The following is a 20,651-nucleotide window of genomic DNA, read 5'->3' as shown; positions in this document are numbered from 1 at the left end:
AATATTTTATTACGTAATTAGCACAGTTATTAATAATTGAATAAAAAATACACATTTAAAGAAAGTGCAAGTGTAGATATTGATATATGCAACAGCATGTGCACAATATACGTTGATTTACAATCAGCAAATGCTAAAGAACATTTTAACAAGCACAACACTAGTCTCTATAAAAAACTACGTATGTATATCTATATAATTAATATTTTTTAAATAGTAAATGAGTATCTTATGTTATAAAATGTTGTTATTTATTTATTTTTCTTTAAAACTAGATGAAAGCAGTGGATCATTGAGAAATAACGTACTACGTCTTACTGATGAATCATATGATAATCTTACTGATCAATCAGTGATGATACTAAATTGACAATGGTGTCCATGAGTTGGGAGAAATCAACAAACATTTAGTCAAACGTGAATTAACTGTTCAAGAACTTGCATGTCAATTGAGAAATGGATCAGATGGTTGGAAAAGTACATTAGACACTATATAAACTATATATACTAAATAATTGATGCTAATTTTTTCAACACCTTAAAATTAATATTATTTTTAATTTTTTAAGAAGTTGTCCCCATTGATATGAAGATTGTAGATGTTGCTTTAAAAAAAGAACATGATCTTTGAAAAAAACAAGAAAAATAAATTCATCATCAAAGTGTTGCTTCATGTCCATAGATATACTACTTGTATTTGATGCAGCAAGTATTGCATCACAAAATTCAGCCACTCAAGATGTAATTCGAGAATTACATTTGAGAATGCATGTGACAACTCGAGATCTTGATATACTTAGAAATCTTAGAATAAAATCAAGCTTTTTTTTTTTTTTTTTAATTTGTATTTATAATTATTATTATTGTAGAATTTAAATATCATGAATACATGACAGTTGAATTTTATAACAAGATAATAATGAATTTAAAAATCATGCTTATTTTTCAAGAAAAACTTAATAAATAAAAAAAGGATAATAAGATTTAAAAAAAAATAAGTCTATATTCATAAAAATTTATTTTTCAATATTTTGTTTTTTTTTTTATTACAATAGTGGTTTAGAAAAAAATTAAGTAAGTTATATCAAAATATTTAATATAAAATCTATAAAACTGTTTTTTTTATTTTTTAAACAAAACCAATAAAAAAATTTTATTTTACGACTTATTTAACTATTAAAAATTAACTGGTTTTGCTGACAACAACTCCTCAGGAACTCTTAAAAAAACTTGAGGATATTTTTGTCTGTAATTTAAAAGTGTTTTTTTTGACAAAACACCTCGAAAATTCTTTTTCATAAATTTGAAACATTCTTCATCCAGTTTTTTGAGACTATATTTATCAGAAAAAACAAGAATACTTTCAACATTCTCAGAATTTATCGTTTCGCATAATATTTCTTCACAAATATTTTTAAGGCAATCCACTTGGTATTTTTCAGCAACAGCAAGTAGTTTCATCGGCATTTTGTTAATATTTGGTGATTCACCAGTATAAATGAAATGTAAAAATTCTTCAAAAACATCTTCATCAATATCTTCAATAACAACTTCGTTTTTTTGATTTTCTTTTAATTGTTCATGATTAAACATTGCAGCAAACACAGGACTACGTACTGCAAGAATTCCTTTGATGGCAGGAAATGATTTTTGACCCATTAGAATGGTAACATCAGCTGATTGTCCACTTAACAAAAGTTTTTTCCAGTTGACACTCAGTTGTTGTCTTGCATGATCCAATGTCGAAATTACATTAGTTTTTTTTGTTAGTTTTTTAGACATTGTTATTGTGCAATAAATTTTAAGTTCATCATTTTGTAAATGTCCATTAATTGGTTTTAACAAGTCTGAACTGAAAATATAATCATCCCATGTAATTTTTTCTTGATATTTATTAAAATTATATTCTTTAGTGACTTCTTTATCATTAATTGATATTTTACATTTTGTTTGTAATTTCGTAGCAAGATTATTGAGGGACTGAAAATTGAGATCAACCCACACATGTTTCGAAGTTTCCCAAGAACCTTTACTTGGATGTATGCTCAAAATCCATTCATCGTTGAAATCAGAGTAATCCGATGAAAAACTTGATGATACAATTTTTTCTATTGTCTTCTGACTGAAGTTTCTAATTGTCCATTCATATTTGAATTCACAAGTTTACATACCAGTAACATAGTCTTGTGCTTGTTGTGATGTTACAAGGCGAATGAAATTCTGTGTAAGTCCAGCAGGTACTGACATGATTGTCAATGATTAGAATGTGTTAACCAATATTCGTTTTTAGACTAATAAAATTCTTTTTGGCACAAACGTATTTGCTTATTTGTACAACTTAATTTAAACTGATCTGTGATAAAAATGCAAGATATAGATAATAGGCACAATGAGTTTTCGACTTTTCGGTATTATGGCAATCCCGGGAATCCCTTGATGAGACGCTTCATCATGGATAAACCCGATAAACCGTTACATAAACTAATCGATTAATCGAAAAATCTATACAAGTCAATTGATATACATATTATATGCGCCCATGATTAATTTGATTATAATATACAAAACTATAGTTAAAAATTCGATATACATAAGATTGTTCATTTCCTCCACTGAAAAAGCAAATAATCTTGTCTAGCTGTCTCTAAATATCTTAATCAGTAATATCCAGTTAATCTGTGGAAAAAAAATTATATTAATAACGTTAATATATACATTGACTTTCATATTATATAATTTATTTTTAATTTAAGTTTTTATCTTTTCATTTTAATTGATAAATAATAAAGTTCTGTCTCGTATAATTCTTTTTCCTTTGTCAGAGAAAAAAAAAATCTTGATAAAAATTAAAATTCAGTTTTTTAAAAAAATTAGAGATAGGCTTGATAACATTTGATTTTATCAAATAACGTCTAGATAATTTTTGCGCAGTTGTTGATTATTATTTTTTTTTTTTATTCAATGTATGTTACTTGTTTTCTTTCCGTGTATAGATACACAAAAAAAAAAATGTATTATGTAACCAGTAATAGCTGAGATGACCTCAGACTGGCTTGATCAATGTGACCTTGAAATGATTATTTTTTATTAAACGACATTTACTCAAACAAACAACTGCATGAGCATCAGACTAAAAGATTCAGTTGATTTAACACTTACAAAGCAAACAGGTCTTTGACTAAATTTCCATATTCTTTTCAATATTTTTTTTCCTTTTTTTAAAAATGGATATTTGGACGATACTTTTTAGTATTTTAGTTATTATAATTGTATATCTTTATTATGAATATAGAAAAGTGAAATATTTTGAAAAACATGGAATTCCACATGAAAAACCATGGCCACTTTTGGGAAATGTGGGAGAAACATTGCTAAAAAGAAGAACAATATTTCAATATATTCAAGATGTGTATAATTTAAATAAGGACGCTCAATACGTTGGCATATATCAATTTAGTAAACCAGTTGTATGTATACGTAATCCAGAATTGATCAAATCAATTGCTATAAAAAATTTTGATCATTTTGTTAATCATCCGGTGTTTATTGATGCAAAAACAGAACCACTTTTTGGTAACAATCTTATCTCATTGCATGATGATAGATGGCGAGAAGTAAGAAATCTTCTGACACCTGCATTTACATCAAGTAAAATGAAAGGAATGTTTAAATTAATGTCAAATATTGGTGAAAACTTTATTGACTATCTGATAGAAGATTCAAAAGATGGACCAGTTGAAATAAATTCAAAAGATGCATTTTGTCGTTATACAAATGATGTTATAGCAACTTGTGCGTTTGGAATATCAATAAATTCAATGAAAGATAAAGATAATGAATTTTATACACTTGGTAGAAAAGGTACAAAGTTTGAAGGTGCCTTAGCCATGATAAAAATGATGTTTATACAGAGTTTTCCAAATTTATCAAAATTATTTAACATCCAATTTATTGATAGTAAAGTAGATAGATTTTTTCAAAACGTTGTCGAAGATACAATTCGTACAAGAGATGAGAAAGGAATAACAAGACCAGACATGATTCAATTGATGATGGAGACAAGAGCTAATGAAACAGGACCAACTCTTTCAATTCAAGAAATGACATCACAAGCTTTTATTTTCTTTTTTGGAGTGAGTTATAATTATGTTAAAATTAAAATTATGTATATTATAATTAATTAAATATAATTTAAAAATCAGGGCTTTGAATCATCATCAAGCCTCATGTCATTTGCTGCACACGAAATCGCTGCTAATCCTGAAATTCAAAAAAAACTCCAAAACGAAATTGATGAAATGTTTGAAAAAACAAATGAAGATGTTACATATGAAGCTGTAAATGGACTTGTTTATCTTGATGCAGTCATTAATGAAGCACTCAGATGTTATCCCATTCTTGGCGTTCTTGACAGAGTTTGTACAAAAAGTTTTGAATTACCTCCAACGTTACCAGGAAAAAAACCACTTCGTCTTGAACCTGGTGATTTTATATGGATGCCGGTCTATCCAATTCAGAGAGATCCAATATATTTTGATGATCCAGATAAATTTAATCCTGATAGATTTATTAAAGACCCTAAAGGCACTTTGAATTCACCAGCTGGTTTAGGTTGATATTGTGTAATAATTGTTAAAATAATTATTTTAAAAATAGAATTGTATTGTTAATTGTTTTGAAATTTTTTTCAGGTCCACGAATGTGTATTGGAAATCGATTTGCATTATTAGAGACTAAAGTGTTATTAGTGCATCTTGTTGCTAAATGTCAACTCAAACTGGGCAAAAAAATGATTATGCCACTTGAGTTCAGTAACAGCATGATGATGAGTGCTAAAGGAGGTTTTTGGTTGGAAATTCAACCAAGAAAAAAATAAACAGCTAAATTTATTAAATTTTTAAAAGTCGAAATTCAAGTGAATTAATTTGAAAATTATTTCCTGAATAAAAATTAATATCATTTGTAAATAATTGTAGAATCAGTAGTGGCTAGAAAATACAGTAATCGAAATGATTAAAAAACAAAAAAAATTCAAACCAAAAAACGAAATATTTTGTAATAAAAAAATTGAATATGTGGCTATAGAAAGTTAATGAATTTCTATATTAATGGAAAATTTATGTCAATCTATTTTGTATTAATAAATTTATCTATGAAAATTTTGATTTTTATATACGTTGATTTGTTATTATTTTTACAACTTTAAGTTTAACAACTCTTGTGGGTGCATATGTGTGGATTTTTTTAATCCATCAATAATAAGCATATGCACTTATTAATTTAGGGATATTTCAAAATTATATTTTAATAATTTTTTTTTCTTTTTATCTGTCCATCAAGTTAAAAATAACATGAGAGTGAATGGAAGAAACATTAACAAATGTTGAGAAGCCAGTTGTTGTTTTTGACTAATGATTAAAATTTACAAATAATTATTGATATATGACAGATAAATTCTATAAGAAAATTATTAAAATTAAAAATAGTATTTATTTTTCAAAAAAAACTTGACTTAACTTAACTAAAAAAAAATAATAGGGTTTGTAAAAAATAGTATAGTCTATTGATCGAAATTTATTTTTTAATATTTTATTTTTTTCTTTATTACAATAGTGGTTTAGAAAAAAATTAAGTAAATCATTTCAAACTTTTAATATAAAATATATAATTAGTTTTTTTTTATTCTATTTTTTTTTAAACAAAACCAATGAAAACTTTCTACTTTTATTCATAATCAACTGAATTTTCTGACAACAACAATTTCTCAAGAACATTTAGAAAAAATTCAGAATGTTTTTTTTTCTCAACTTTAAATGTCTCACTTGACAAAACAGATTGTAATTTTTTTTTCATAAATAGTGGTTTAAAAAAAAAATTAAGTAAGTTATATCAAAATGTCTTCAAAAAATCGTTACAATTGCTTTCTTTTTACTTTTTTTTTAAACAAAACCAATAGAAGTTTTTCATTTTACGACTTACTTAAATATAACCAACTATATTTGCAGACATGCAACTCCTCAAGAACATTTACAAAAAACTTAGGATGTTTTTGTTTGTAATTTTAAATAAATTATTTGACATAACAGATCGTAAATGTTTTTTCATAAATTCTACACACCTTTCATTCAGTTTTTCAAGATTATATCTATCAGAAAAAACGAGTAAACTTGCAACATTATTTAAATTTATCGTTCCACATATTATTTTTTCACAAGCAATTTTAAGACAATCAACCTGATATTTTTCAGCCGCAGCAAGTAGTTCCATTGGCATTTTGTTTATATTTGGTGATTTACCAGTATAAATATAATGTAAAAAATCTTCAAAAACATCTTCATCAATATCTTCAATGACAACTTTGTTTTTTTCATTTTCTTTGAATTGTTCATGATTAAACATTGCACAAAAAACAGGACTACGTACTGCAAGAATTTCTTTGATTGCAGGAAATGATTTTTGACCCACTTGAATGGTAACATCAGATAATTGTTCATTTGACAAAAGTTTTTTTAAATCTGCACTCAATTGTTGTGCTGCATTTAATCTCGAAATTACATTAGGATTATTCATTTTTTTTTTAGACATTGTTATTGTACAACAAATTTTAAGTTCATCATTTTGTAAACATCCACTCATTGCAGGTATTTCATACTTATTCATTTGCGGAGATTGATTGAATTTATGTGTATTACATGTACATAATATATCATTATCTTTATTCGATATTTTACATTCTGCTTTTAATAAATAATGTGAAATATTATTAAATGATTGAAGTTGTACGCTCACCCATAGATGTTGGCCTGAATGTTCTATTTGCAAAAACCATTCATCATTAGCGTCAGAGTAATGAGATGAAAAGCTTGGTGATATAATTTTTGGTCTGGCCCATTGACCGAAGTTTTTAATTGTCCACATGTATGCAAATTCATAAGTTTCCATGCTATTAACATATCCTTCTTTTGACATTATAAGGTTAATGGAACCATGGGTCTTCGGTCCATTAACTGCTGACATGATCGTGTTAATTAATATTCGTTTTGCGATTAATAAGTTTTTTTTTGGCACAACGTATTTGCGTATATGTACAACTCAACTCAGTGGACCCGCGATGAAAATTGAAAATGACAGATTCAGAGAGATTCCCACTACATATGATAGGTAGAGTCCAGATAGATATCTAGTTATATCTAGACACAAAAAGGCACAATGGGAATCCCCTCATCCTCATGGGACGCTTCATCATCGATAAATCGTTACATTAACTAATCGCAATTAATCGAAAAATCTGTACAAACTACAAATTAATGATTAATATACCTTTTATATTGCCTTGATAACTATAATGTTAATCATATTACATATAGAATGCTATAATTAAAAATTTTTTATTAGAAATAATATTTTTTATAAATTATAATAATAAGACAAAGTACAATATTCTTTTATGTTGCCAAAGTCTTGGTTTTTTTTTTATTCGATTTTTCTACGTTTTGTACGAACTTCAAATCATAAACAAACAGCTGTCCAAAGACTCCGGACTTCAGAGAGTCTAAACGTTTTTTATATATAATAAATTATTATTATTATATTATTATTCTTTTTACACACACACACACACACACACACACACACACACACACACACACACACACACACACACACACACACACACACACACACACACACACACACACACACACACACACACACACACACACACACACACACACACACACACACACACACACACACACACACACACACAATATTATTGTTGCAAACTGACAATGTCAACATTACAGTGTCATATCACATTCTCATTAAATAACTGATTCAATTGTATTATTATTATTAACAATATTAGATTATAAAAAGTACAATAATAATTAATAACAAATAAAATAGAAAAAAAAAATCTGTACTTATTTTGGAAGAAGCTGCAGAATCTGATAATGAAACTGTTGATATAAAAAATGTAAGTTTGATATAGTATTTTTTGTTTATTTCATTTACATTATCAGCACTGTTATATGAAACATTTTTATCAGCACATCTTCTCATGAAATATACACATTATGTATCATAATAAAAAGACTCTGCGTTTTAAATCAAATAATTTACAACTTATACTGTTGATTTTTTCTCTATATTCAAGAATTTTGTTTTACAGTCATTTTGTCTAATAATAAAAAAAAAATATGTAGAATCAGATAAGTATAATAAAACGACTCTGTGTTTTAAAATAAATAATTTACAACTTTTATTGTTAATTTTTTTGTCTATATTCATAAATTTTGTTTTAGTCATTTTGTCTAATAATAATAAAAAATATACAGAACAAAATAAATATAATAGAATGAATAAATCATTAAATGTTTTATCTTTTTGTTTGTATTACTGATAAGCCAAAATTCTGTAGTGAGTCATCGATTCTAAATAAAACTGATAACATATAATAAGCAGGCATGCTTATCCAAGATTTTTTTTTTTTATCATTTGGGAATACATCTGACACCTGAAAAGCTTGATATACTTTAAGGATATAATTTTTTTTTTTTTTAAGTTGTATATATATAATATTACAGAATCCAAATATTATTATGAATATATGCACGACAGATGAATTTTATAAGAAAATAGTCTATTGATAAAAATTTATTTTTGAATATTCTATTTTTTTTTTTTATTACAATAGAGTTTTAGAAAAAATTAAGTAAGTTATTTCAAAATGTTAATAAAATATATAAAACTGAAAGTTTTTTTTTTTTTTTGTTCAAACAAAACACCAATGAATATTTTTTATTTTATGACAACAACAACAATTTCTCAAGAACATTTAAAAAAAATTCAGAATGTTTTTTTTTCTCAACTTTAAATGTTTCATTTGACCAAACAGCTCGTAAATTTTTTTTCATAAATTCTAAACAATTTTCATTCAGTATTTCAAGATTATATTTATCAGAAATAACGAGTAAACTTGCAACATTATTTAAATTTATCGTTCCACATATAACTTTTTCACAAGCATTTTTAAGACAATCAACCTGATATTTTTCAGCCGCAGCAAGTAGTTCCATTGGCATTTTTTCAATATTTGGTGATTTATCAGTATAAATAAAAAGTAAAAATTCTTCAAAAACATCTTCATCAATATCTTCAATAACAACTTCGTTTTTTTGATTTTCTTTTAATTGTTTATGATTAAACATTGCAAAAAAAACAGGACTGCGTGCTCCAAGAATTCCTTTGATGGCAGGAAATGATTTTTGACCCACTTGAATGGTAACATCAGATAATTGTTTAGTTAACAAAATTTTTTTTAAGTCTGCACTCAATTGTTGTGTTGCATCAAATGTTGAAATTACATCAGAATTGTTCATTCGTTTTTTGGACATTGTTATTGTACAACAAATTTTAAGTTCATCATTTTGTAAATATCCATTATTTGGTTCTAACAAGTTTGAAGTCAAAATATATCTATCCCATGTAATTCTTTGTAGAAATTTTTTAAAATCATATTTTCGAGTTTGTTCGTTTTTATTATTAATTGACATTTTACATTCTGTTTGTAAATGTGAGGTATTATTAAATGATTGAATCTGTAGATCAACCGCTTTATATAATCTATCATCACCAAGAATGTTACAAGTTCCACGATATATTTTCAAAGTCCAATTATCTTTAAAATCAGAAAAATGAGAAGAAAAACTTGGTGATTCAATTATTTTATGGTTCCACTCACTGAAGTTTTTAATTTTCCACTCATATGTAAATTCACAAGTTTCCATACCAGTAACATAGTTTTGTTTTGACATTACAAGATTCATGGAACCGTGGGTTATAAGTCCATCAAGTACTGACATGATTGTGTTAATTAATATTCGTTTTTATATTGATAAACTTTTTTTTGGCACAACGTATTTGCGTATTTGTACAACTTAACTAAGATGGACCCGCGATAAAAATAAGAAATTCTCACCAATTCTCACTATAGGCAGAGTCCAGATAAAATAGAATTTACCACAGTTAGTTTGTATTGGGAGAAGGAGACACGGCATCAAATATTTTTAAGGATAAGTAGGGGAAATTTTATGCCCTGAACTATAGCTATTAACTAACTTCAGTAAATTGCCTTATATAACTCCCCTCATATCAACTTCTTGGGATGTTTTATCATCACATCTATAAATCGTTACATAAACCACTCGATTAATCGAAAAGTCTATACAAACTACAAACGATTGATTGCAATTGATATAAATACCCTTTTATATATGCCGCTTAATAACTATAATGATAATCATATATAAACTATAATTAGCAATTTTTATTATAAAATAATATTTTTTATAATAAACAAACAGTAAGTACAGCATTTTTTCGAAATAACTTTTATGCTGCGAGTCTTGGTTTTTTTTGTTCGATTTTTTAACGTTTTGTACGAACTTCAAATCATAAAAAACAGCTGTCCAGAGCAGTCCAGAGTCTCCATACTTCAGAAAGCCTAAACGATTTTTATAAATAAAATTTATTTTTTTCACACAAACACACACTTTCATATACATATTATTGTCGCAAAATGACAATGTCAACATTACATCCTCATTAAATAACTGATTCAATTATTGACAATATTAGATAATGTAAAGTACAATAATAACAAATAAAATAGAAAAAAAAATCTGTACTTATTTCAGAAGAAGCTGCAGAATCTGATGATGGAACTGTTGATATAAAAAATGTAAGTTTAATAATTTTTTTTGTTTATTTCATTTACATTATCAGCACTGTTATAAGAAACATTTTTATCAGCTCAGCTTCTAGGCTTAGTTATCTTATCAAATTTTTAAATTACTAGGATCAATTATACTTGGTGAATCGCAACTGAATCAGATGATGGTCAGTTTATAAAATATTTGAATTCAATATGAATTCAAGTTAATTACGTAATTAACACAATTATTAATTGAATGAGCATGTGCACCATACGTTGATTTACAATCAGCAAATTCTTATGCTAAAGAATTAAGAACAACATTTCAACAAGTACAACAGTAGTCTCCACAAAAAACTCCGTATGTATATTAATATAATTAATATTTTTGAAATAGTAAATGAGTATCTTATGTTATAAAATGTTCTAATTCATTTATTTTTCTTTAAATTCAGATTAAAGCAACAAGTCACTGAGAAATAACGTACTCCGTTTTACTGATGATACTATACTGACAATGCGGTATATCCAAGAGTTCGGAGAAATCAACAAACAATTAGTCAAACTTGCATCAACTATTCAGGAACTTGCATGTCAATTGAAAAATGGATCAGATGGTTGAAAAAATACTTTAAACACTATATACATTTTAAATAATTGATGCTAATTTTTTTAACACCTTAGAAATTAATATTCTTTTTTATTTTTTTAAGGAAATTGTCCATTGATGTAGAAATTGTAGTTAAAAAAAAAACTAGAAAATCAGTGGAAACAAGGGAAGAATTTATCTATAGGTATTTATTTAGATATTAGTGTTATAAATTTTGAATATTATTATGAATACATGACAGTTGAATTTTATATCAAAATGAGAAATTTAAAAATAATATTTCTTTTCCAAAAACAAACTTAAAAACTGGAAAAAAAAAAACAATAATAATAACAAAACCAATGGAAATTTTTTATTTTACGACTTACTTAACTATTAAAAATTAACTGATTTAGCTGACAATAGCAACTCTTCAAGAACACTCAAAAAAAATTCAGGATGTTTTTTTTTGTCAACTTTAAATGTTTCATTTAACATAACAGCTCGTAAATTTCTTTTCATAAATTTTAAACATTTTTCATTCAGTTGTTCAAGATTATATCTATCAGAACAAACAAGTAAACTTGCAACATTATCAAAATTTATCGTTCCACCAATAACTTTTTCACAAACATTTTTAAGACAATCAACCTGATATTTTTCAGCAACAGCAAGTAGTTCCATTGGCATTTTGTTAATATTTGGTGATTCACCAGTATAAATATAATGTAAAAATTCTTCAAAAACATCTTCATCAATATCTTCAATGACAACTTCATTATTTTCATTTTCTTTTAATTGTTCGTGATTAAACATTGCAGAAAAAACAGGACTACGTACTGCAAGAATTCCTTTGATGGCAGGAAATGATTTTTGACCCACTTGAATGGTAACATCAGCTGATTTTCCACTTAACAAAAGTTTTTTCCAGTTGACATTCAGTTGTTGTGTTGCATTAAATGTTGAAATTATATCAGAATAATTATTCGTTGGTTTTTTAGACATTGTTATTGTACAACAAATTTTAAGTTCATTCTTTTGTAAAAAACTATCCATAAATTCAGTTGATAAGGTTGATCTTAAAATATAATTATTCCATGCAATTTTTTCTTGATGTTTACTAAAATTATATTCTTTAGTTATTACATTTTTATCATTAAATGATATTTTACATTTTGTTTCTAATTGTAAAGTATTTTTGAATAGACTAAGTGATAAGAGTTGTAGCTGTACTGAAACATATGTACCTTCTTCATATATTATGGATTTAAAATTCGGCCTTATTTTCAAAATCCATTCATCGTTAAAATCAGAGTAATTAGATGAAAAAATTGGAGAATCAATTGTTGTTTTGCCAAGAAACTGACTGGGGTTTTTAAGTTCCCATTCATATGTAAATTCACAAGTTTCCGTATCATTAACATAGTCTTGGTTCGACATGATAAGTGTAACAACACCGGAATCCTGGCTAGGTCCAGCAAGCACTGACATGATGACGTATATTAATTATAATTGGTTTTCAAACTGATAAATAAATAAATTTCTCTTAGGTACAATTATGTTCCAGTATTTGCACAGGTTAACTTAGACTGCTTTTGCTTTAGACAGCTGTCAGCTGATGGCTAATGGAATATCATCGATAAATTTTTTAATAAATTAATCGATTTATCGAAAGATTTATACATTCGATTGATATATTATAAACGTCGATAATTATTATTGATTATCATGATAATATGCATAAGATTTTCTATCATAAAATAACATTTCTATTAATACAAAAATTAATTTAAAAAAAATAAATTGCTTTGGTTTTTTTTTGTTCGATTTTTCTCGACATGTCGTACAAACATTCATAGCAACATCAAATTATCATAGAAAAATTTATATAAATTTTAAATGAATCACCAAAAATCGTAGAATTTCGAATGAAATCAGTGCATGTATAGCATGGATGTACTGATTGATGAGTCATGACTCCATTTATTTTAATAACACAATTAATTAAATAAAATTTCAAAAACCTGAAGTTAAAAAACCTGCGAAAAAAAAGAGAAAAATTTATCTTGATATTTATATAATATGTGTTATAAATTATAAGTTATATATAACACATTAAATGTTATTATAATAACATTTAAAATTTATAAATTATAAGTTATATATAACACATATTATATAAATATCAAGATAAATTTTTCTCTTTTTTTTGAATACTTATTATGAATACATGACAGTTGAATTTCATAACAATGCAACAAATTTAAAAATAATATTTATTCTCTAAAAACAAACTTAAAAACTAGAAAATGATTATAAGGTTTTTTTTTGAAAAAAAGTCTATTGATAAAAAATTATTTTTCATATTTTTTATTTCTTTTTTATTACAATAGTAGTTTAAAAAAAAATTAAGTATGTAAGTAAGTTATATCAAAATGTCTTCAAAAAATCGTTACAATTGCTTTCTTTTACTTTTTTTTTTTAAACAAAACCAATAGAAGTTTTTCATTTTACGACTTACTTAAATATAACCAACTATATTTGCTGACAACAGCAACTCCTCAAGAACATTTACAAAAACCTTAGGATGTTTTTGTTTGTAATTTTTAAATGTTTCATTTGACATAACAGATCGTAATTTTTTTTTCATAAATTCTATACACTTTTCATTCAGTTTTTCAAGATTATATCTATCAGAACAAACAAGTATACTTGCAACATTATCAATATCTATCATTCCACACATAAATTTTTCACAAATAATTTTAAGACAATCAACCTGATATTTTTCAGCAACAATAAGTAGTTCCATTGGCATTGAGACAATATTTGGTGATTTACCAGTATAAATAAAATGTAAAAATTCTTCAAAAACATCTTCATCAATATCTTCAATGACAACTTCGTTTTTTTTATTTTCTTTTAATTGTTCATGATTAAACATTGCAGCAAACACAGGACTACGTGCTGCAAGAATTCCTTTGATGGCATGAAATGATTTTTGACCCACTTGAATGGTAACATCAGATAATTGTTCATTTAACAAAATTTTTTCCAAATCTGCACTTAATTGTTGTGTTGCAGGAAATGTTGAAATTACATCAGAATAATAATTCGTTTGTTTTTTAGACATTGTTATTGTACAACAAATTTTAAGCTTTCTCTTTTCTAACAACATTGGAGTTGTTAAGGTTGATCTTAAAATATAATTATCCCATGTAATTTTTTCTTGATGTTTACTAAAATTATATTCTTTAGTTATTTTATTTTTCTCATTAATTGATATTTTACATTTTGTTTGCAATTGTGAAGCATTTTTAAATACATCAATTGATAAAAGTTGTAGCTCTACCGAAACAAATGTATCTTCACACATGGATTTATAATGCGGATTTATTTTTAAAATCCATTCATCGTTAAAATCAGAATAATTAGATGAAAAAGTTGGTGAATCAATTGTTGTTTTGCTAAAAAACTGATTGGACTCTTTAAGTTTCCATTCAAATGTAAATTCACAAGTTTCCGTATCAGTAACATAGTCTCGGTTTGACGTAATAATTTTAACTATAGCCGAATCCTGGCTACGTCCAGCAAATACTGCCATGATTATGTGTGATTATGGATAATTGGTTTTCAAACTGATAAATTTATTTTAAGCACAATTGTATTTTAGTATTTGCACAGGTTAACTCAGACTGAGGCGACTGAGGAGCAATGATATCATGGAAAAACATTGGAAACCTCATGGCTGGTGGGAGCACATGGCAGCACATGGCAGCACATCATCGATAAACCTTTTAATAAATTAATCGATTTATCGAAAAATCTGTTTAATCGATCGATATATTATATACGTCGATAATTATATTATTGATCAATAATTGCACAACATTTCGTTTTCATTCATGTTTTCAAAGTCTTGATTTTTTTTTGTTCGATTTATGTTGACATTTCGCACAAGCCTTCATACCGACATCAAATCATAAAAAAATTTATAAATTTTAAATAAATCACCAAGGATGGTGGAATTTAAAATGAAATCAGTGCATGTATACTAATCTACTGACTAATGAGTCATGACTTCATTTATTATAATTATTAATTAGTAATTATTCAGTTAATTACACAATTTATTGAATAAAATTTTAAATACAATTAATTGTACTTAGATGAAGATCAACTTAGCTTATATTATTGTTCATTGACATCGAGCATTAACAGATGCAATTTTTTTCAACTCGAAGCGATTAATTTTACCTGAGGCAATGTATGGCATGTGATCTAAAAATTTAACACCAGCTCTTAGCCTCATATAATCTGGCAAATTATCCTCAACTAATTTCTCAATATTTTTTTCAGATATCTAAAAACAAAAAATACACTCGTTTTATTAATTTTTTATTAATCGTTATTCATTTTAGAAAATACAAGAAAGATAATTACAATTGCATTTGGCAGTTTTGTAACGAAAGCTAATGGTCTCTCGTCATCTTCAAAATCTGGCACACCAACAACAGCAGCTGTTAGAAAAGATCGTTTAAAATTTAAATAAAGAAGTGACAAAATTTTTCAGACATACCTTCAGCAACTCCAGGAAATGTTTGTATCAAGTGTTCAACAACAACTGTCGGCACGTGATATCCATCCCACCTGAGAAGTTCTTTTAATCTATCTACTATAAAAATAAATCCATTTTCATCGTAATAACATAAATCACCAGTATGCATCCAGCCTTGAAAGAAAAAAACAATAACAATTAAATATCAATGAATTTAAGAATTTAAAAAATGAAAAATAATAATTTGTTTAACAATCATCATTGTCACCATCTGAGTCAACTGCTTCTCTTGTTTTTTCCAAGTCATTGTAATATTCAATCATCATATGAGGTGACTTGAAACATGCCTCTCCTGTTTCATTGGGTCCCAATATTTTTCCACTTACTATATCAATAATTTTCATTTGCATGTTTCTAGCTATTGTTCCAATTGAATTTAATTTTTCATCGTTCGTTTGATGAACTACTAAACCTCCAAACTCTGTCATACCTAGCATTCAAATAAATATTTTTATTTTTATTTAATTTCAAATCTTATAATATAATCTCTTTGATATTTATTCGCCAGTTTTTTTTGTATTTTAATAATTCAAATTTCGATTACCATATCGTTGAAAAATGTGAGCTGATGGAATTAATTTTTGAATTTTTCTTTGTGTTTCTTCTTTAAACATGGAACCTGTGATCCATAAATATTTAATCGATGACATATCGTATTTTGACATTTCTCCTGATGTTACAAGACGATTCGCTAAACTTGTCCCCAGTAATATCCAATTAATCTGTAGAAAAAAAATTTATATCAATGGGACAATCGAATTTTATTATTAATTGATATAATTATACTTTATATTTTTCAACGAATCCACACAGCTGTTTACCACTGAAATCATTTGCAACAATACGTTTACTATTTTGTGCAATAAACGAAAATGGACAAATTATTCCAGTATTCCAGCACAACGAAGAATAAACCAATGCAGTACAACTAGCATCACTAATGTTGGCCATTAATTTGATATTACCATGTATAGATTTGTGCGAAAGAAGTACACCTTAATAAAAATATTTTTTAAACATCAATAAATATATTTTTAAAATAAAATAATTTTACAGTTCAATTATTATATATATTTCACTTTTAAAATACCTTTTTGTAATCCACTTGTACCACTTGTATATAAGATAACAGCTGGTTGATCAACACTTTGAAATTTAGTGCACTCAAAGTTTTCAACTTTTAATTTTTCCTGTTTATTAATTATGTCATTGAAGGACAGGAAACCAGGAACACTACCAAAGACAATTATCTCGATATTAATATTTTCTTCTCTTGCAACTTCAAGTACTGTTTGAATTGTTTCTTCATTGGTAAACAAAACTTTTGGCTTTGTCAAGTTTATAAAATGTCTCATAACATCTATGTAAATTTAAAAAATACTTTTTATTTGTTTGTATTATTAATTTTAAATATACATCAAATGATAAATAGTTTATACCTTTGGTCAATCCAAAGTCAATCCATGGATTAAATACAACTCCAATGTATAAAGATGCTAAACAAAGAATGATTGAATCTAAATGATTATTTGTACAAATTGCAACAACATCACCTGGTTTTAAATTTTTATTTTTCATCCACAAAGCACATCTTATACTTCTGTCCATCATGTCTCCAAATGTATCCTCTTTTCCAGTTTCTGCATCAACCTGGTTTATCATAAAAAACAAATATTATTATCTCTTTTTTTAAAAAAACAAACTAATACAGAAATTTTTTAATTACCTGTCCAACAGTATTTACATTATTTTTCATTTTTTCCAACAACATTTCTCCACAGTTGTTATAATTTGGATCCACAAATGGACATTCTTCTCCTTTAATTATTCCATTTTCAATTTTAAAACTTGAAGCATTCTAAAATATTTAATTTTCATTTGAATAATTATTTACTTTTTAATTAATTTTACCATGTTTTTAACTAAATTTTTTTTCTAGATACAAACTTTCATTGTGAAGAATTTCTGTGCGTTTATCTCAAGTTTTTTTAAAAAGCAATTGATGTGGAGTTACGACGTGAATGAAAATTCTGACTATATTTATTATATTATATGGAATATTTCATACTTATACGGTGAAAAAACAAACAAATATGTACGTTTATTTTTTATATTTTACGTCACTCCTAAAAAATATGACAATATATTCATCTGTCATAATATTTGAGCACAATTACATGTATGATTGATTATTATAAAATAACAAAAAAATGATTCCACTAAATAATTTTATTTATTTTGAATATTTATATATCCATTGTAAATATTTTTCATGCTATAATAACTCTATATCGGTGTAAAAAAAAAATTGGTTTAAATGTAAATAAATTACAATGTAAATCGTTTAAAGTTATTGTACAATTTTGCGATATTCAACTTTTTTTATTCGAAAAAAAATCAAAATAAAATTGTATTTTTTTAATAATCATTTTGTTTATTAATAAAATCGTCCATTTCTAACATAGGGTTTTTTTAATTGATCAATCATAAAGACTTGCACTTATTAATTTAATGATATTCTAAAATTATATTTTATTAGCTTTTTTTTTTCTATTTTCTGTCCATCAAGTTAAAAATTACATGAGAGCGAATTAAAAAAAAAACGAGTACAAATGTTTAAAAGACAGTCGTCATTTTGATTACTTAGCAGTTTTTTTTTTTTGCCAGTGAAATAATAATTAAAATTTACAAATGATAGCTTGTATTATTTTTCGATTAAACACATTAAAAATATTTATATAATTTTTATTTATATTCAATATAAACGTTTAATTTTTTTGTTATTTTTGTTTATTGTCATCTTTTTTCTTGTGCACCAAAGTACCACAAAGCAACACTATTATCTCGTGGAGATTCTTCATCATCACAAATTCTTCGTCCAGTACTTACAGCAAGTATTGGTAAACTTTTATGAATATCAACACCATTAACACAATCTTTTGATAATTTAATACTTGTAAATGGTTCAATAGCATCACAATCAGATTCAGAAATTCGCCAAATTGAAGCATGTCCATCTGTACCACCTGTAATTTATAAACACATTCATTAAAATTTAGTTATAATTTTGTATAATCCAAAGAAAAAATAATATATTACCAGAAATCATATCATTTCCATCGTACGACATGGAAAATTGAATTCTTTGATTTGTATCTGATTGTCGTTTTTCAAATGAATAAAGTATAATACCAGGATTTCGTAAATCCCAACAAACAAATTGACCATTTTTACGAACAACTGAGTATAATTTAGTACCACAAGGACTAAATTCAATTTGTGTTACACCACTGTCAGTTTTTAACAAACACAAAGGTCCATCTTTATACAAACCTGTTAAAAAATAAAATATATTAATTTAATTTATTATTGTAATATTAAATTTTTAATAATTACCAATGCATTTGGAGTATGTTCCAAAGGCTAGTAATCCGGGCATTGTTGGATTTTCACGTATACACGATACAATTCCTCTTGCATTTGGAAAATCATTTTTTAATGAAATATCATCAACTTGTCTACCAGGTCTATCAGTATCAAATGATCTTAAGACACCTTTGTAACCAGCCCAAATTTTTTTTCCATCATCAGTAAATTGTACACTAAGAGCAGCTTCAACCTCATCAACTCTAAAATATTTTTAAATAAACATTGTAATTAGTATTATGATTATTATGATTAAATCATGATAATATATTGATAACATACTGATTGTAAGCACGATAAGTTGCTCTTAATTGTCCAGTAAATGCATCCCACAAATGAACAGGTGTTTCTTTACTTGTACTAATAAAACAACAAGTTGCTGGTTCCCATGAATTCATTAATGGATACCAAGCACAATCATATATAAGTCCACCGTCTTTAATTGTTAATGCTGGTTTTAATGATGGTAGTGGTGATGTTGGTTCTTTGCCAGAATAAAGTTCACGTGGTAAATCATATAATCTACATCTGAAATCTTCACATGGTACTAAAAGACAAGTTCCATCAGGTGACCAATGACAACCTTTTGTAAAATTTTCACAATCATCATTTGGCATGTATTCTTCAACTGCTGATGTTAGTAAAATTGGAGTTCTATTCCATTCATAAGAAACAGGAATATATGATTCTTCAGTTGTTACTGTTGTTGTTGTTGTTGATATTTCAGTCACTGTCTGGTCTATATTTTCATCTAACTCTGCTGGTTTTTCATTAATATTTTTCTCAGTTTCATCAATTGGTAAATCTGCCGGTGTATTGTCAACATCATCTAGCTCAATTTTAGACACTTCTACTATTGATTCTTCAATAGATTCAACTGTTTTAGGCACTTGAACATCATCAACACTCATAGTCGTTACATCCATTTTGTTATAATTAATTTTAATTTGTCAATTTTATTATTTTTTAATAATCAAATACATTCTTTTAAAATGTCAACAAATGTTTACACATTGTTTACAACATAAACATGTGTTTTTTTTTTTAATATGATGCCAACGATGTGTGGCCATTTGTTGAACTAAATACAAACTATTGCTCCAAAATATTATTATTATTTTTAAGTGGTTTTTTTTTCTTCTATCACACAAAACTCATTGATGCTTCAATTTGAATGAATTAATAAATATAAATAAATGACATTTTAATAAATAATAAACACAGTAGTTAATGTTTAAAAAAAAAAAAAAAAAAAAACATTTTTATTTTCATCAACGTTTACAACATTTCGAAATGATACT

General features: G+C 26.1%; 5 protein-coding genes across 5 annotated transcripts; 1 reads left to right on the top strand and 4 right to left on the bottom strand.

The window, feature by feature from the left end:
• Positions 1-1,176: 1,176 nt before the first annotated feature.
• LOC122859802 (speckle-type POZ protein-like B) lies at positions 1,177-2,247 on the bottom strand. Its single transcript, XM_044163489.1, has 2 exons — positions 2,172-2,247; positions 1,177-1,847 (listed from the first exon to the last, which is right to left on the bottom strand). Exons 1-2 carry the CDS (start codon positions 2,245-2,247, stop codon positions 1,177-1,179), a joined length of 747 nt encoding a protein of 248 aa, XP_044019424.1.
• Positions 2,248-3,161: 914 nt separating this feature from the next.
• LOC122859426 (cytochrome P450 9e2-like) lies at positions 3,162-5,074 on the top strand. The gene is made up of 3 exons (XM_044163015.1): positions 3,162-4,133; positions 4,203-4,611; positions 4,692-5,074. Exons 1-3 carry the CDS (start codon positions 3,225-3,227, stop codon positions 4,874-4,876), a joined length of 1,503 nt encoding a protein of 500 aa, XP_044018950.1. The 5' UTR covers positions 3,162-3,224; the 3' UTR covers positions 4,877-5,074.
• A 3,232-nt stretch (positions 5,075-8,306) lies between these two features.
• Positions 8,307-9,866, bottom strand: LOC122859801 (speckle-type POZ protein-like B). Its single transcript, XM_044163487.1, has 3 exons — positions 9,230-9,866; positions 8,874-9,187; positions 8,307-8,315 (listed from the first exon to the last, which is right to left on the bottom strand). Exons 1-3 carry the CDS (start codon positions 9,864-9,866, stop codon positions 8,307-8,309), a joined length of 960 nt encoding a protein of 319 aa, XP_044019422.1.
• Positions 9,867-15,498: 5,632 nt separating this feature from the next.
• On the bottom strand, positions 15,499-17,953 carry LOC122859425 (4-coumarate--CoA ligase 1-like). The gene is made up of 10 exons (XM_044163014.1): positions 17,872-17,953; positions 17,651-17,782; positions 17,364-17,574; positions 17,015-17,284; positions 16,711-16,919; positions 16,469-16,646; positions 16,133-16,354; positions 15,886-16,038; positions 15,750-15,826; positions 15,499-15,669 (listed from the first exon to the last, which is right to left on the bottom strand). Exons 1-10 carry the CDS (start codon positions 17,875-17,877, stop codon positions 15,505-15,507), a joined length of 1,623 nt encoding a protein of 540 aa, XP_044018949.1. The 5' UTR covers positions 17,878-17,953; the 3' UTR covers positions 15,499-15,504.
• A 511-nt stretch (positions 17,954-18,464) lies between these two features.
• On the bottom strand, positions 18,465-20,456 carry LOC122859423 (telomerase Cajal body protein 1). The gene is made up of 4 exons (XM_044163013.1): positions 19,633-20,456; positions 19,321-19,553; positions 19,024-19,257; positions 18,465-18,950 (listed from the first exon to the last, which is right to left on the bottom strand). The coding sequence occupies exons 1-4, from the start codon at positions 20,274-20,276 to the stop codon at positions 18,721-18,723; spliced, it is 1,341 nt and encodes a 446-aa protein (XP_044018948.1). The 5' UTR covers positions 20,277-20,456; the 3' UTR covers positions 18,465-18,720.
• Between the last annotated feature and the right edge of the window lie 195 nt (positions 20,457-20,651).

This window comes from Aphidius gifuensis, linkage group LG6, assembly GCF_014905175.1.
Source record: "Aphidius gifuensis isolate YNYX2018 linkage group LG6, ASM1490517v1, whole genome shotgun sequence".
In the NCBI taxonomy this organism is placed as follows: Eukaryota; Metazoa; Arthropoda; class Insecta; order Hymenoptera; family Braconidae; genus Aphidius; species Aphidius gifuensis.
This window is presented reverse-complemented; position numbering and strand designations above follow the sequence as displayed.